At 43.0% G+C, this 17,468-nt stretch overlaps 1 protein-coding gene across 3 annotated transcripts in view; it reads left to right on the top strand.

Moving 5' to 3' along the window:
- Nucleotides 1-1,395: 1,395 nt before the first annotated feature.
- Nucleotides 1,396-17,468, top strand: part of CABIN1 (calcineurin binding protein 1) — a 126,148-nt gene continuing 110,075 nt past the window's right edge. For 2 of the 3 annotated variants that reach the window (XM_064726538.1, XM_064726536.1), the window contains exons 1-18: nt 1,396-1,526; nt 2,456-2,593; nt 3,680-3,744; nt 4,174-4,266; nt 4,549-4,662; nt 4,809-4,943; nt 5,194-5,374; nt 6,143-6,272; nt 6,920-7,069; nt 8,163-8,455; nt 9,002-9,170; nt 9,594-9,730; nt 10,113-10,330; nt 11,717-11,795; nt 12,024-12,211; nt 13,827-13,976; nt 14,997-15,191; nt 16,205-16,441. In XM_064726538.1, coding sequence (XP_064582608.1) covers nt 3,742-3,744; nt 4,174-4,266; nt 4,549-4,662; nt 4,809-4,943; nt 5,194-5,374; nt 6,143-6,272; nt 6,920-7,069; nt 8,163-8,455; nt 9,002-9,170; nt 9,594-9,730; nt 10,113-10,330; nt 11,717-11,795; nt 12,024-12,211; nt 13,827-13,976; nt 14,997-15,191; nt 16,205-16,441 — 2,472 coding nt within the window. In that variant the 5' untranslated portion in view covers nt 1,396-1,526; nt 2,456-2,593; nt 3,680-3,741. The remainder of the gene's footprint in view (nt 1,527-2,455; nt 2,594-3,679; nt 3,745-4,173; nt 4,267-4,548; nt 4,663-4,808; nt 4,944-5,193; nt 5,375-6,142; nt 6,273-6,919; nt 7,070-8,162; nt 8,456-9,001; nt 9,171-9,593; nt 9,731-10,112; nt 10,331-11,716; nt 11,796-12,023; nt 12,212-13,826; nt 13,977-14,996; nt 15,192-16,204; nt 16,442-17,468) is intronic. The other variant, XM_064726537.1, reaches the window with a different exon arrangement.

Here is a 17,468-nt window from a genome sequence, read left to right as displayed (position 1 = left end):
TGCATTTGAAGCTCCTGGGGCAGAATAACATCTGATCTTCCTGGCACCTGCTGAGTAGGAGCAGTCTGAATTTCTGAAGCTGGAATCCAAATTTTGCAGATGGGCTGCAAAAAGAGGGTGACAGGGCTTTACTTTGTGAAGGAAAGCATCTCTGCCCAGCATTGTTTGTGCAGGTGTTGGAGGGCTGAAAAGGCAAGGATCTGCTTTCTGCCCTCACACCATCTTTCTGTGAGAAATCCCCAGACAGATTCAGTTTGGAAGATCAGCTCCACATTTTGGAGTTGGGCTGCTGAAAGACAGTGACAGTACCTTTCCTTGGCAAGGAATGCTCGTGGTCCCAGTGTTGATGGGTCAGACAAGACTGTCCAGGGGCACAGGAACACCTTTCTGTCCTGGCAGCTTTTTAGTGGGATCAATCCTTGGATGTATTAATCCTTGGAGGTGGTATCCAAATTTTGGTGGTGGATCCCTAAAAGGGAATGGTGACACTTTTCCATAGGAAAGAAAACAGCTGGCCCCAGTGTTTCAGGGGCAGACACCAGGCTGCCCAGGGGAGGTAAGGGCCAGCAGCACTTTGCTGTCCTGGTACTTTTGGTGTTGATGAAATGAGCCTTAAGCTGTGCCAGGGGAGGTTTAGATTGGATATTGGGAGCAATTTCTCCACAGAAAAACTAATTCAGACATTAGACCGTGTTGCCTGTTAAAAACGGGACCAGAGTCCCGGTGCTGAAGTGATTTCAGTATTTATTATAATAAAAGAAAGGCCTAAAGCAAGGGACCCCGTGCCGAGCAGGAGCGCTCCCGTCGAGGATGGAGCAGCGCCGGCGTTGGGGCTGCTCAGCAGCGATGGCCCCGATGTCCCAGGGGAACGGCACAAATTCAGTGGGCCAGATGCCCCTTTTTATCCTGTTTTTTGTCCCTCTGGATTGTTTTCTGTTTGGATCCTTTATCTGCATGAAGGTTTAAGGCGGTTGATTGGCCATTACAGCTCTGTCCCGGCTGGCTCGTTTCGCTTGGGGGAGATGCACTTCACTTAGGTGTAATACGGTATGCTCAGTACCGTATTTCTCATAACTACCCTTTTAACCCTTTTTACAATAACCAAACTATAGTACACGCTTAACAACTATCAACTATTCTACAACAGTTCCTAACCTATTTTTAACACTGCCCAGGGAGGTGGTGGAGTCACCGTCCCTGGGAGTGTTTAAAGAAAGACTGGATGTGGTCTGGACGGCACGGGGGCGTCGCTCCCCAGCCGGGACCCCGACGCCGGGGCTCCCTCAGACAGCGCCGAGCGCCCCGCAGTGCGCGGCGCTGCCATTGGCTGGCTGCGGCAGGGCGGCCCGGCCAATGCGGCGCTGCGTTGTTGGCGCCGCGGCTCCGGAGGCGGTTGCGGTGGAAACGGGCGGAGCGCGGCTCCCGGGGGAGCGGCGGGAGCCTGAGGGAGCCGCGCCGGGAACCCGCGGGAGCGCCCCGGGAACCCCCCGGGAGCAGCGCCGGCATGCCAGGGGCCGCCCCGCGAGGTGAGTGTCCCGTCCGCCCGGCCCCGCGCAGGGGCAGCGGCGTTCGGGCCCTGCCCCGTGAGGGTGGCGAGAGCCCGGCCTGGGCGGCCTCGGCCGTGCCCGTCCCTCCGCGGGGCCGCGAGCGGAGGCGAACGGGGGCTCCCGGCCCCGTGTGCCGCCCTCCGGCGAGAGCAGCGTCCCTGGGCTCCGTGCGGAAAGTGATCGTGTTCCGTCAGAACGGCTGTGCTGAAGCGAGGCGGAGCTTTGCAATGTTAAAAAAAGAAACCCAGAACAAAAGTCAAGTGTTATTTAAACGTGTATGTGCAGTGTATGGATCCCCAGTGTAGCAGGAGCAACAAAAGCTGGGAAAGCCCAAGTCACTCCCTTTGTTTCTTACTTAGAAGTTGCGAACACAAGTTCTGGGAGCAAGAGCTGACATTGGAAATATTTACTTAAATTTTAAACTGCTAAGGTTAAAGGAGGGAAGGTTTTGAAGGCAAAAGTCCTATTGCCTTTGAGGATGTGCACACCTGTTGTAGCCACAGATTTATAGCTGAGACACTCTTGTATCTGTTAAAATTCAAACTGGTTTGTACTTAATATGAGAGAGGAGTTATTTTTTGCCTGCTTGTCTCGTGTAGCTGTGTTCCTCTGGAGTGCTAATAGTGACACACTCAGTTCAGAAGTGCTGTGGCACTGCTGTAGCTCCCTCCCTCCGTTGTGCAGCCATGTGCAGTGCCTGGTTTAAACCAGAATGAAATAACACCCTGCCAAAGCTGTGGGGTAACACCTGCCCCTGTTTGCCAGCAGCACCTCAGTCCTGTTTGGTTCTGTGCTTTCAGCCTGTGAACACCAGGCTGGAGTGTGGTTGTCACTAAGTTCCTGCCTGTTACAAGCTTCCAGTATAAATAATAAGTGGAACTGAAATTGTTTTCCCACGTTTTCTGCAGCTGCAGTTTCCCCAAGAGTCCAGCCTTGGATGTAAAGCCTTGACTGTAGTTCCTGCTGTTGCCTTCCTCTGCCACCTTGAGCAAGATTATTTGGATTCAGCAAAAGACTTGGGCATATTACTGAATACAGGCATTTTTGTAAGTGGATTTACAACTTAAATATGTCATTGATTTGGGATCACACAGACTGACTTACTTAAATGTCACAAGCATCTACACCCTGTCCAAATGTGTAACATTCAGTCTATCTGAAAGTAACCATTAATATCTCTGCATGTATTTTCTTAATGTGAAAATAGACAAGGAGTTTGTCCTGAAGAAGATTTGAAGTTTTATTAATGTTTATCTGGTGACTTTAAAGAGAAAAATGCTTTATTGCTGTGCAGTTGTTGGTTTGATTTAACCACAGGCAGGGAGAGCCAGTGGTGCACGAGCCAGCAAATGCTCATTGCTGAATGAGTGAAATTCCTGTCAGGCTTTATTTTCTCTACATGCAGAACTCATCATGATGATGTATGAATTAATTCAGCTTAGAGTTCAAAACTCCCACTGCTTCCTGCTGTGGTTAATTCTGGATTTACTCTTCTATTAATGCATATTAAAGACTGTTTTTAGCCTGTCTTGCATATGTCATCTTCTTGTTTGAGTTGATGGGAATGTTTTATCTTGTAGCAGTGAAGGTTTTCTATAAAGCAGCACAGAGCTCTTTCATATTTTTTGCCTTTACTAAAATGATGTTTCAGGCAGTTAATTGAATATAAATTATGGGCTTACTTATGAAGAAAAATTACTTACAGGTTATAAAAGTGTATTTACCTTTTCACACTTTTTATCAGTGGTAAAAAAGACTGGAAATATGAGTGTCCTTTTTCAGAATGAAGAAATGCTAGTTAGAAAAAGTTCCATTTCTTTTGTTTGCACCCATCTAGTAGACGTAAGTGTGTCTGCAGTAGCTAGAACTTGTTTTTGCATTGGGGCTGGTCTGTAGAGGGTGGTCAGGATACTCAGAACAGCTGTGGGACAAACACTGGTGCTGTTCTAGCAGGGGTGGCAGTAATGAAAATTATTCCTCAGTGGAATCATTGTTCCTCAGTTGTTGGGCTATCTCTTAGCATGGGGTGGTGGTTAATTGGTTATTAAAGTATTCCTGTAAAGTATTGTCTTTTATTTCTGAATGTTTTTTCTGTGAACAGAATAAATATTCTAATCCTGTTTGCTTTCCAGGCCTCTTTGTGACAGACTCTTCCTTCTATTCTTGGAGACAGACATTGTGAATAGTTGTGAACATGGTAAGGGTTTTTTGAGGTGTTTTGGTAGAAATAAAATTGAGAATTTTCCTCTTTCCCTGGGACTAAGAATAAATTGCCATAATGAGAACTTTGTTTTTGGAGTGATTGTAGTTATTGGTAAATTTAAGAATTTGGAAAAAAAATCACTGTAATGAATATGGGTATTTAGGAAAGCTCTTGCTTGCAAGACACTTGAAATTTGGTTTTTCAGCTGATTTTGGATGGGAAATGATTTGGATATTTATTTATTTGCAATTAGGGATGATTAAATTAATGACAGCTCTTGTAACTTTGTGTAGAGATCTCTCAGTATTGTTTGTGTGCCAGTTAATTAATAAAAAGAGAAAAATCCAGTTTTCAAAGGACACTGGGACATCTGTAGGTGCCACATTTCTCACATTTCTTGTGATGTCTCAATTGCCGTTCCAGATCCGCATTGCAGCGCTGAACGCGAGCTCCACGGTGGAGGATGACTATGAAGGTACCTTCAAAAGCCATAAAACACAGACCAAGGAAGCTCAGGTGAGTCATTCCACAGTTATCTTAATGAAGTTTTGTCTTGATGGGAGTTTTGTCCTCTAGTTGTAGGGATTTGTTCAACCATGATATTTTGTTCTTATAAAAGTTTAGTTACTCTATGTCTTGATAGAGTAACTAAAACTTCACTCGAATTATTTTAGGACAGTAACACAAATGTTCTGCTGTATAGCAGAAAGTATTGAAAGTGTGAAACCACTGAAATACATAATAAATATATTTAATAAAGTTTTCTTAATAAATACATTCTAATTATTTCAATCACAGGAAGCAGAAGCTTTTGCTTTGTACCACAAAGCTCTGGACCTTCAGAAACATGACAGATTTGAGGAGTCTGCTAAAGCTTATCATGAGCTACTTGAGATTCGTCTTCTGAGAGAGGTCAGTGACCTTGGGACAATGACACTCTGGAAACTGTTTGCTGAATTTGTCTTACTTCACTTCTAACTGGCTAACTAGAAATGTCAGTACTTGTTACTTGTCTGATTCCTAATGCCCACATTGCATTTATTTTTTCATTTCACTAGGCAGTTCTTTCTGGTGATGAGAAAGAAGGGCTGAAACACCCGGGTTTGATGTTAAAATATTCCACCTATAAAAACCTGGCACAACTGGCAGCACAGCGGGATGACTTAGAGACAGCCATGGAGTTCTATCTGGAGGTACAGTGCAGCTGAAATTAGACACTGGAGGCTAAATATTTGTAAAAACTTTATAAAATACAGACAGACACATCCAGCATGCATCACGTCAGTGTACAGTTGAATACTGTGGTTTTTCTGATGCTCAATGGGATAAAATTGGTCCACCAAAGCAGTTGTGGTCCTGCTGCGAACTAAAGCTCTGCCAGTCCTGCAGCAAGGTGGGTTTGCATGTCTGAAATGTGGATGATTCTGTTTGTTGTGTTTCCAGGCTGTAATGCTGGACTCCACTGATGTGAATCTCTGGTACAAAATCGGCCGTGTGGCGATAAAGCTGATCCGCCTGCCCTTGGCTCGGCACGCTTTTGAGGAAGGGCTCAGGTGCAATCCTGACCACTGGCCTTGTTTGGATAACCTTATCACCATTCTGTATACACTCAGTGACTACACAAGTGAGTACAGTGCATGAAAAGCATCTCAGTATGTGATTTTGCATACCAGAAAAAATTGTTACAATGAAATCTATAGGTTGAAGTGTGTCTTGCTTAAGCAATGCAGCAGGGTTTGATAGAGACTGCTACTCCATGATAAAGATTTTACTGAATTATAAAGCATGATAGTTTAGAGAAGTTTTATTATTTATTTTTGGTTGCCCTAAAAATAAATGTCTGTGGTCTCACAGATCAGAGCCTCTGCAGGAAGTTCCCTATACACTGTTCCTCTGCCTTTCCACCTATGTTGGTTTTGGCTTTCTAGTAATTTCCTGCTGCACAGCTCTAGGGTTTGGGAATAAATCTGCAGTCTCATTCATAGCCTGGAAGGATTAATTGTAGTTACAGCAGTGGCTACACTGCTTGCTTCACTAATGGAATCTGCAGTGAAGACATTTGATAACATAAAAATGGTGAATAATTGTGTTGTTGTTTTATGGCTCTAATTTCTTCTGTGCCAGAACAGGCTTGAAAGTAAGTGAAAGATGTACTGCAAACATTGTTTAAACAAAATTAATTACATTTTTTTCTGGATACAGCACCTAGGAAGACACAATAGGCTATTTTAACTGTATGCATGTAATTGTTTAACACCTTACAAAGCAATTGGACTAATTAATGTAAATGTCACATTTGGGTGGAATTCAGTGGTGTATGTGAGGCCCAGAAATGGGAGCTTTGAATGAACCAAAGCAGCCATTGACCATTCCATTTTTATTTCTCTGTCAGCATGTTTGTACTTTATCTGCAAAGCTCTGGAAAAAGATTGTCTGTATAGCAAAGGATTGGTTCTGAAGGAGAAGATCTTTGAGGAGCAGCCTTGCCTCCAGAAAGATTCCCTAAGGATGTTCCTCAAATGGTGAGTTTTGTCTTATTAGAGTATATACTGCCTTTGGGGTGTAAATTTTGGGTTTGGGGTTGCTCAGATCTTGTGCTTTTACCTTGCTGATCTTCCTTCTGAATAACAACTTGTTGGTGCTGCTGACAGAATGTTCTTCAGGAATTCCTTTTGGAGCAAGGTAGAAAGGTGAAAATAATCCATTTGTTGCTGCTCATTTATTTTCATTGCTAGATCTCTTGTAATCATCTGCCTTTGTTTTACTAATTAGTTCCTGATCCCTGCAGCATTCACTTTAGTTTTCCTAATTAAAACAAACCAATAAGCAAAACAACTCTCACTCTCCAAGAAAACCTCACCAAAAACTCTTCTTTTCTTTCTGTATGGATTTTATAGGAGGAGTGGGTAGGAGGAAAGTGGGAAAATAGAGGCCCATAAAATTTACAGGATGTGTCTAAGTTAACTGATCATTCAGAACAAAGATTTCTGATGGTTGTCACATCTATAAGTGTGCCATAAAGTTGCTAACATGATGTTGTGTGAATGCTTCTTTTAATGCTGCTTTTGTTACTTTATATCATGGCATTAAATGAATCCCCTCTAGGCTTTAATAGAAGAACCCAGCAAACAAAAACTTTCACTTATCTCCATTTTTTGTTATTTCTTAGTGACATGTCAATCCATAATGTGAATGTGAGTGCAGCTGAAGCAGGGAGGATCATAAATGAGGCGCTGGAGCTCCGTAAGAAGAGACAGGCGCTGCTGGTGCGGGACAGGGAGCCCGACCTCAGGCTGGTGCAGCCAATTCCCTTTCTCACGTACGTCTTCACATTTTCTCTTTTCAAAAAGATCCTCTGAAGCACATATCCTGATAACTGTGTTGTGCTTCAGATTTCTTCAAAACACCTTTTTTTTCCTTGTAAAAACAAACCAACTCCCTCAGCGTTTTCTTACTCGGTTATAGGTTGGTTTGGTGTGCTTATGGTTTTAGCATCAGCCCCACAGCTATTAGTTTTCAACTTTTGATTTTAGACCAGTGATGTAATAAACAAATCTGGTGTCTGAGAATGATTTGGCAGCTTTTCTAACATATTACTGGATTTTTCATATATGGCTAGTTTGTATATGAATTTCAAAGCAACTTTAGTTTTTAAAAATCATTTTTACTACTGGAGTAATGAAAACCCAGAAAAAATTTGCAATTCTTTATTTGCAGGAAGATATGAAGATACTAGTAAGTTGTTATGTATGTCTTTATTAAGGCATAAAGGATTGGGGTTTGGTTTTTGTATTGCACATGCTTTTCTAACATATTACTGGATTTTTCATATATGGGTAGTTTGTATATGAATTTCAAAGCAACTTTAGTTTTTAAAAATTGTTTTTACTACTGGAATAATGAAAACCCCAAAAAAATTTGCAATTCTTTATTTGCAGGAAGATATAAAGATACTAGTAAGTTGTTATGTATGTCTTTATTAAGGCATAAAGGATTGGGGTTTGGTTTTTGTATTGCACACGTTTTTCTGGAATATTAATGGACTCTGCATGTAGTTTGTATTGCAGAGAAATTGTTTCTCCTTGTGAATAGGGATGAGTTCTTTTAGTGCTGCTGACTGAATGCAGAACCTGAAAATTTTCTTTGACACTACTTTTTTTTAGCTTTTGGTATAGAGTGATTTCCTCAGCAGGTACTGCATGAACCCTGTGTTTTTAGAGATATTTTTTGAGTGATGGGACAGGTTTTTGACACTCAGGTGTGTATTGCTGTCCCACTGAGAGGCTGCTCCTGCTATCTCTAAGCTGTTAGAGAAAAACCAATGTTGAATGCTGTTAGGTTTGTAAACTTAATCTAGAAAATAGTGTGACAAGAACTGGAGACATTGTGATGCTGTTGTGTTTCCCTTGCAGGTGGAAGTGTTTGGGAGAAGCCTTGCTTGCCATGTACCAGCACCTCACAACGTGTGATCCTCCTCGCCCCAGTCTGGGCAAGAGAATTGATCTCTCAGAGTACAGAGACCCAGTTCAGCATTTGATGCTTTCTCCCACCTCTGCTCCTGTCAGTGTTATTCAGCCAACTCCTGTCAGCACCAGTGCAGTGGTGGCAGTGCCAGATCCTGTGTTACCTTACACTCCAACCACACCCAACTTCCCAAGTCACAGCCAGAGTTCACTGGAGCCAGGAGCTGCTGTAGGTGAGCAAGGTACATCAATCTAAGATTCAAGATACCTTTCCTACCTACCTGGGTGTAAAAAACACTTCAGAATTCTTTGGGACATGCTGTCTTTCACCTGCACATTGGTGGAGTCAGAAGCTTTTCAGCATATGTGTAACACCTGATGGAGAGAGTGAAGGAGTACCTGACCTTTTCTGGTTTTGTGCTGTTTCCCCTCACTTCAGTTTTCATTCTTTTGGATGAGAAAAATTGTGACTTCATTCCAGCAGTGATGCATATCAAACTTTTCATGCTGGGAGCTCCTTAGAATGAATGAGCTGCTTTACAAAAAGATAACCGACAAAAACCACATTTTTCTGCTCATGTGTCACTTTAAGAAGCTGAGAAGACCAAGCTGTCAGCTATATTTATTTGAAATCTGTACAAGATTTTTTTGGCACTGTCTTCAGAAGGAAACCAATGAATCTCAAGTGTTGCTGTGTAATTATGTTTTTAAAAATAAAAAAGATTAGTCACTTTTGATTTGTCAATTTAACCTGACAGGTTTTGAGGTTTTTTTCATTATGTTTTTAGGTGACATATCTGCAGGTGATAAATCTAAGAAAGGAGTGAAGAGAAGAAGAATTACAGAAGACAGTGGAGAAACAGCCAAAAGGAGATCTGCCAGAGTTCGGAACACCAAGTGTAAGAAAGAGGAGAAGGTTGACTTTCAAGAGCTGTTGGTGAAGTTCCTTCCTTCCAGGTACAGCAACAACTTTCATTATGAGATGATCACAGAGATGAAACTGTTGGGAATTTTGCTTAATTGATACCCCCCAACCTTAAAACTACCAGTCTCATGGGGTTTATTTGCAGCAGATGCAGTGCATTATCTTCTGATAGATGTAATAATACTGCTTTTAGTAAAAATTGCTGAATAAAAATTGAAAAATAAAAAAGCTTTTGCTGCTGTTAAAGTGAATTAGTGGACAATGCACATATCAAAATGGATAAGATAAAGTAATCTTGATTTGGATGAAAGGAACCGGATGCAAATCTCTGAATTTGTTTCAGTAATGTATTCTCACTGTTAACGTTTGCACAGTGTTTCATATTTAGATTTCATCTAGTAATGAAAAAACAAGGACTTTGTTGATATTGTGGTTCTTGCCCCCCTTTCACACAGATTAAGGAAATTAGACCCTGAGGAGGAGGAGGACCCTTTCAATAACTATGAGGTGCAATCAGAGATCAAAGAGGAGAATTTTCAGCATGTTGGACCACACAGAATGTCATTTGATTCTACAACATTTATGGAGTCTGGTAGGGATTGCCTTATATCCTCTGCTCATTCTTTGTTGGTTTTGCTGTATTGTGTGCTTTATTTTCTGTATTTTTCTGTCATGCCTGACATATGGAAGTATATGCTTTTTAAAAAGTATAATTTTATAGTATAGAAGTATCTCAGTTGGTACTCATTTTTTAAGTCTTGGGGAATTGTTCAGTCACTGTGTGCAGGAGCCCAGTTGTGTGGAATTTCCATTTAAACAGATTGGAATGCAGTAACTGAATTCTGCACATGTGAGAATGCACATGGGAGAACTGCTGTGATAGAAGGGCACAAAACACTGTTAAAACTTAATTGTTTCAAGTTATGATCTGCCTCAACCTTAGATGTAGACCTTTGTGTTTATCTGCTTTGTAGAAAAGCAGGATGTTCATGAATTCCTGCTGGATAACCTGAACAATGGTGGGATCTTGGAGCTGATGATGAGATACCTGAAAGTCATCAGCCAGAAGTTCCTGGTGAAGTGGCCTCCTGGCTTGTGTGAGGTGGTGCTCAGCATCTACAACAGCTGGAGGAAGCACAGCAGCAGCCTCCCCAACCCACTCCTGAGGGACTCCAGCAATCAGCACATCAAGGTAATGCAGCACCTGTCCTGATTCCAGAGCTGCTGTTGTCCTGTGCCCAGAGCACCAACTGCAATCCAGCAGACTCAGGTTTGGCAGCTCTGCTTGTCCCAGTGCCTGTCCCACACTTGGGTGCCCTGCAGCTCCTGGGGCTGTTCTGGCCTGAGCACACCTGGGTGGTGCCACACTGAGCCCTGACCTGTGTGTAAGGTGTGTTTGTGCACATACACCCACAGGGATGTCACAGACACAGATATGTTTTACCCCTTTATTCTGTTGTTGCTCTTTCATTTTTCCTCCCCCCCTCCCTTTTTTTCTGCTATAACCCAGTTTTGTTTTGACATCAGGTCAGAACAGAGGCTGCTCTGTTCTCACTGCCTGATTGAGGGTCAGCATTGCTGCTTTAAATACAGTAAATACTCTGTAGTTTTTAGATAACCTGGAATTTACAGTAAAAAACCCAAACAACAAAACAAACCAAAACCACCTCCTCAGCATCACCATTTTATTACCTTTATCAATCTGGAATTTCCTGAAAGCAAATAGAAAAAATAATAAATTCTTTACATTATTGTTAAACCACCCTAATAATAGAAGATGATATTTCTTGTATTATAAAACCAGTTCTGATAATTCTTGGCCGCTGAGCCAGCCTGTGTTATCTTTTTAATGTTAGCAGTCTGTATTCATTTGGAAAGTTTTTTGCCTTTGGTATGACTTCAGTTGGAAATATTTTTTCAGATCAAGTGGTTTTACTTCTTTGCAAATGAAATATTAATTATGGAAATTGCTGTGTTCCATTGATGTCATTTGCAAAACAAACAAAAGTGCCTCTATGTAGCAGATGTTAAATTTTTATACATCCTGTGACTTATTTATGTATATATTTCACATATACATGCCCTTTTTTTAAAGAAATGTAAATATATTTATAAATGTATTCCCTTGGCTCTCATTATTACTGCATAACTGCTTACTTTTCTTAAATTTTGTCTTATTTTTCAAATGTCAGTGCTACTGCTATATTCTGGAATCGTGCTTTTGGCATGATTTGGCAATTTAATATAGTTTTATTTTTATTTCAGCCAAGTTAAAAAGTAAGGATGACATTTTTTTCTAACATCAGGCAATGCTGTTCTGACCTTCTTCCATGAACTGAGATTTTTCTTTTTTAATGGTTCTGAGTATTGTTTGCCTTTGTACCTGTTGATTTGTCAGTTACTGTACACCTCAGGCAGAAGAAGTAGTTATAGCTTGGGAATAGAAATCCCAAGAGGACAAGATGAAGGCTTTCTTTGAAGTAAATTGCAAATTTAGTGAATTTTTTTTAATTTATGCTTCTTTTAATGTATTTCTTGCTGTGAATACTCTTTTGATATCTCCTTACTTTTTCTGAAGGATATGATGATAATGAGCCTTTCTTGCATGGAGCTGCAATTAGATCAGTGGCTACTGACAAAAGGGAAGAGTTCTACAGGTGAGAACTTAAATTTTCTTCAAACTCTAAAAACACTGGGAGTGTATGAAGAAATGTTTCCAGGAATTCACTGGATTTTGGAGCTATTTTTTCTTAATATCTTCCAGATCTGTGTTTTATTGCTTTATCAATTGTTTACCTTCAGGTAGATCAGAAATTCTGTTCTGTGGGACTCTTTCCATGGGATGCCAGTAATTTAATAACAAAATGTAATTCATTGATTTGCAGTTTCTCCAAGAAATTGTCCTGCTGCCTCTGTGAATGGCAAGTTTGGCCCTGACTTCCCAGGAACCCATTTTTTGGGAGACCTGCTGCAGCTGTCCTTTGCATCCTCGCAGCGAGATTTGTTTGAGGAAGGCTGGATGGAGTTTGTCACTCGGGTCTATTGGCTCAAGGCTCGCTTCCTGGCACTGCAGGTGGGTTTGCTTTTGGTGTAACAAGCACAGCTTGTCCCAAATTCAGTCAATATGTTACCATTTTATCACAGGGGTTCCATACTGTTATCTCCTTGTGGCAAAAGTTTCACACTTTGGTGTTTTCTCATGTGCAGCTCCTCAGAGCACTGACTCTTTCTTCTTCACAAAGTAACCACCTGACTCCAGCTGGCTACTTTGTGAAGAAGTGAGGGGTTGGTAGTTTGAATATTACATCAAGGCTACCCTCTCTTTTTTCAAAAAGAGCCACCCCACTCTTTTATAGCATCTTCTTCTCACTGCTCACAGCTGTGGCCTGGTAAAGTCAGGCTGCTCCTAATCTTTGATAACTGACCCAGCTGCAAATCCTTAGGGGTAAGATCACTTCCTACACTATCTTTATTTTCTTATATCCCCCTACAAATATTCTTCAGATGCAGCTGGTTCAGGAATCTCAACTCTTTTAGGCATGTGGATAAAATCAGCTTAAAACATAGTGATTTAATTTTGCTTCTAAATATGATTAACTTCCCCTGAGGGTTGAGGTGGAAATGAAGTAGGAGGTCTCACGTGCTCAGCAAATATTCTGATATGTTTAATATCTGTCTTTGTTTAAATGAACTTGTACTCAGCTTAAAAGAAAATATTTGTACTAAAGTTACTTGGAATAGTGTTGTGGAGCTGCAGAATGTAAGATTTTTAGGGGTCTGGATTTGTGGACCCTATCAAATCTCAGGAAGTCCAAAATTCAGATTTGAACTGAAGCAGGCTCTGTTTTCATTACTGTTCCCTCTGCTTTTTCAAGGTGGTGTGGTTCTGCTTTTGAAGACTTTTAATTTAATATGCAAATTTTGAAGCAGAGGTTTTTAAGCCTATCACTAAGGGAATAATTTGGAAGAAATGTTATTTGATCCCAGTCTTTTCCTTCCTCTCTGTGTTGCTTCCCCAGGACATCAAAGAGGGTTTTTTAATGCAATAATTATGTTTAAATCTGTTGTCAACTAGTTGTGTGAGTCAGTTTCATAAGTGTGAAGTAACTTGTTCCTTCCCTTTTTTTTTTTTTCCATCTAAGGATTCCTTTCCAATAAAGTTATTTAGGAAAAATGAGAGTTCCTGTACAACTACTGGCAGTTATTTCCTTGTGATATTCAGAGTTGTATTTTGCCTGTGCATGCCTCCCTGACATCTCAATTTCAGTACTTACTTTGCACAGAGCAAGTAGAGTTCATTCACTTTGCAGAATATATGAATGTTTCTTTGCTCAGTGTTTTAATTTGCACAAATTGAGGAGTTGTTTCTGCTGGTTTACTCTTCTGCCTTTTTAAAGAAAAGGGATTTTAGCACTCCAGACCATTCTTACAAATTTATGCAGGCTGAATTCCATTTTTCTGATTTGTTTTATCCATTATTGAAATAATTGGTAAGATACTTTAAAATATTTTTGCTTTAATTTGAGCTATTCAGTTGAATTTATTTTATAATTTTTCAGGACAGGCAGTAATCACACTGGCAGTGCCTGCATTAAAATTAAACATTTTCTACAAGTTTTGGAGACTTTGTGCAGTGAGAAGTGTAGGATTTTTTGGGTTGATTGTTTTGCTGTGTCCTGTTTCCATAGGGAGACATGGAGCAGGCACTTGAGAACTATGATATCTGCACGGAGATGCTGCAGAGCTGCAGCAGCAGCCAGGCTGAGGCTGCCCCTGAGAGCAGCGCCCTGATCCGCCTGCCCAACCTGCACGTGGATTCTGTGGTGTCCTTGGAGGAGGTAAGAGCTCATTTGCAGGGCTGTGTTCCCTCTTCCATCCCTCACACTCCATCTCTCCCAGTTTCAAAGGTCACCCATGAATTAATTCGTTTGTGATGGAAGTTTGCTCTATCTCAGAGTGAGGATTTGGTAGTTTCAATATTTTGTCAAGGCTACAAAAACTACAGTTTTTATATCTGTTGGTCCTGTACATCTTTAGATTGCTTTTATGCAAAATAAAAACATTAAAGCAGCAGTAAATTATTGAAACAGTCCTTCCTTTGCCTTCCTTTGCCTTCCTTTGCCTTCCTTCCTTCTTTCCTTCCTTCCTTCCTTCCTTCTTCCTTCTTCCTTCCCTTTCCTTCCTTCCTTCCTTTCCTCCTTCCTTCCTTCCTTCCTTCCTTCCCTTCCTTTCCCTTCCTTCCCTTCCTTTCCTTCCCTTTCCCTTCCCTTTCCCTTCCCTTTCCCCTTCCCTTCCTCCTTCCCTTTTCCCTTCCCTTTCCCTTCCTTCTTCCTTCTTCCTCCCTTCCCTTCCCTTCCCTTCCCTTCCCTTCCCTTCCTTCCCTTCCTTCCCTTCCCTTCCCCTTCCTCCCCCTCCTTCCCCTTCCCTTCCCTTCCTTTCCCCTTCCCTTCCCCTTCCCCTTCCCTTCCTTCCCTTCCCTTCCTCCTTTCCCCTTCCCTTTCCTTCCCTTCCCCTTCTTCCCTTCCCTTCCCTTCCCTTCCCTTCCCTCCTTCCCCTTCCCTCTTCCCTTCCCTTCCCTTCCCTTCCCTTCCCTTCCCCTTCCCTTCCCCTTCCCTCCCCTTCCCTTCCCCTTCCCCTTCCCCTTCCCTTCCCCTTCCCCTTCCCCCTTCCCCTTCCCCTTCCCTCCTTCCCTTCCCTTCCCTTCCCTTCCCTTCCCTTCCCTTCCCTTCCCTTCCCTTCCCTTCCCTTCCCTTTTCCATTAAGAGCTGGGAGAAGTGTCAGTAGTGAAATATATGTGAAAACAAAAGTTAGGATTATATCATCTGTGTTTAAGATTGTATCATCTGTGATGTTTGCAGATTGAAAAGAACCTAAAATCTCTGGAGAGATGCCAGTCTTTGGAAGAGATCCAGCGCCTCTACGAGGCAGGGGACTACAATGCAGTGGTGCATCTGCTCAGGCCAACCTTGTGCTTCAATGGCTATGGCAGAGCCAAACACCTGGAGTTTGTCACGTCCATACCTGAGAGACCAGCTCAGCTGCTTCTCCTCCAGGTTTGCTGTGTTTCTTACAAAATCTGTTTCAGTAAGGAATTAAGACTTACTCCTGAAAACAGGAGGGAAGGAATTTTGGAGTGGATGTTAACAGTTATGAGTCTTATTTACAAAGCCAAACATGGAACCAAACCTGTAAATGCTGTGAAGATCACAGCTTTGTCATCATCATTAGCAATGTGGCAGCTTTTGCTGACTGAGAATGTGGCTAAGGATGCAAGATGTTGAGGCCTCCATGGAGTTTCCTGAGTTATTTTATGGATGAATTCATGCTGCTGTTGACTGTATGGTGACTTAGAACCATTCTGAAACTTGGTTATGTAGCATATGAATGATTTTATGCTGTAAAGACTCTCTCCTGCATGAATGAGAAACTGTTGATACATGCAGTATAACTGCTGTAGAGTTAGTCCATTTGACACTGTAAAAATAAGTGTTTAATAAGTGTATTAATGAGCTCAGCTCAGCTGAGTGTATTAGGTTTTTCTGGGGAAAAAATGTTTGCACAAAAAAAAGACTGATAGGTTTTTAACTGCACTGAACCAAGTCCTACATTTCCATCTGGTGACCCAACCTCTTTAGAGTAGAAAGAAGCAGAAGTTGCTATTACACTGACCTTGGAGTTGCCACTTTGTTATTTATGAAGTAATAAAATGGTAGCACGAGATCATAAAGATCCAAACCCTGTTTCTTCTAAGGGCTTTATTCAGCTGTAGATCATTAGAATTACAGACCTACAGCTATCCCTTTCCTATTTTCTTTCCTTGCATCTTTTATTAAAGCAGAAAGATGTGAAGATTTTTTTTGTATTTAGATCCTACTTGTGTATTTGTCATCCAAGATCCATGCACCTCCTATTGTCCTTTTAATGTTGCATTTAAAGTTGTTGCTTCATTTCATTGAAGTAATCACATTAACTGAGTATAATGTTTTGCTTTGCCCTGCTGTGCATTCATGTTTAAAATAAACTCTTCATTGTTATAATAGATCTTTTTCATATTTACATTCCCTAGGACTCCCTGCTCAAACTGAAAGACTACAAGCAATGCTTTGAGTGCTCAGATGTTGCCTTGAATGAAGCAATTCAGCAGATGATTAACATGACAGCAGCCTCTGCTAAAGAGGAGTGGGTTGCTACGGTAACACAGCTGCTGACAGGAATAGACACTTCATTATCCTCAGTTAACAGCATCCTGAAAGACTCCTCTGTCACACCCAGCCTGGTTCGCTTAACAAACAACCTGATCCAGGTAAGGCATGGCCTGGCACCAGGGATGTGCTGTGTGCTGCAGGATCCAGGGCAGGCTGCAGGACTCAGGGCAGGCTGCAGGATCCAGGGCAGGCTGCAGGATCCAGGGCAGGCTGCAGGACTCAGGGCAGGCTGCAGGATCCAGGGCAGGCTGCAGGACTCAGGGCAGGCTGCAGGATCCAGGGCAGGCTGCAGGATCCAGGGCAGGCTGCAGGATCCAGGTAAGGCATGGCCTGCACAGGGATGTGCTGTGTGCTGCAGGATCCAGGGCAGGCTGCAGGATCCAGGGCAGGCTGCAGGACTCAGGGCCTGCTGCAGGATCCAGGGCAGCTGCAGGACTCAGGGCCTGCTGCAGGATCCAGGGCAGGGTGCAGGACTCAGGGCCTGCTGCAGGATCCAGGGCAGGCTGCAGGATCCAGGGCAGGCTGCAGGATCCAGGGCAGGCTGCAGGACCCAGGGCAGGCTGCAGGACTCAGGGCAGGCTGCAGGATCCAGGGCAGGCTGCAGGATCCAGGGCAGGCTGCAGGATCCAGGGCAGGCTGCAGGACTCAGGGCAGGCTGCAGGATCCAGGGCCTGCTGCAGGATCCAGGGCAGGCTGCAGGACTCAGGGCAGGCTGCAGGATCCAGGGCAGGCTGCAGGACTCAGGGCAGGCTGCAGGGCTCAGGGCAGGCTGCAGGATCCAGGGCAGGCTGCAGGATCCAGGGCAGGCTGCAGGATACAGGGCAGGCTGCAGGATCCAGGGCAGGCTGCAGGATCCAGGGCAGGCTCAGGATCCAGGGCCTGCTGCAGGATCCAGGGCAGGCTGCAGGACTCAGGGCAGGCTGCAGGGCTCAGGGCAGGCTGCAGGATCCAGGGCAGGCTGCAGGATCCAGGGCAGGCTGCAGGACTCAGGGCCTGCTGCAGGACTCAGGGCAGGCTGCAGGGCTCAGGGCAGGCTGCAGGGCTCAGGGCAGGCTGCAGGATCCAGGGCAGGCTGCAGGATCCAGGGCAGGCTGCAGGATCCAGGGCAGGCTGCAGGACTCAGGG

The sequence above is a fragment of the Zonotrichia leucophrys genome, chromosome 15 (assembly GCF_028769735.1).
Source record: "Zonotrichia leucophrys gambelii isolate GWCS_2022_RI chromosome 15, RI_Zleu_2.0, whole genome shotgun sequence".
NCBI classification, from domain to species: domain Eukaryota; kingdom Metazoa; phylum Chordata; class Aves; order Passeriformes; family Passerellidae; genus Zonotrichia; species Zonotrichia leucophrys.
This window is presented reverse-complemented; position numbering and strand designations above follow the sequence as displayed.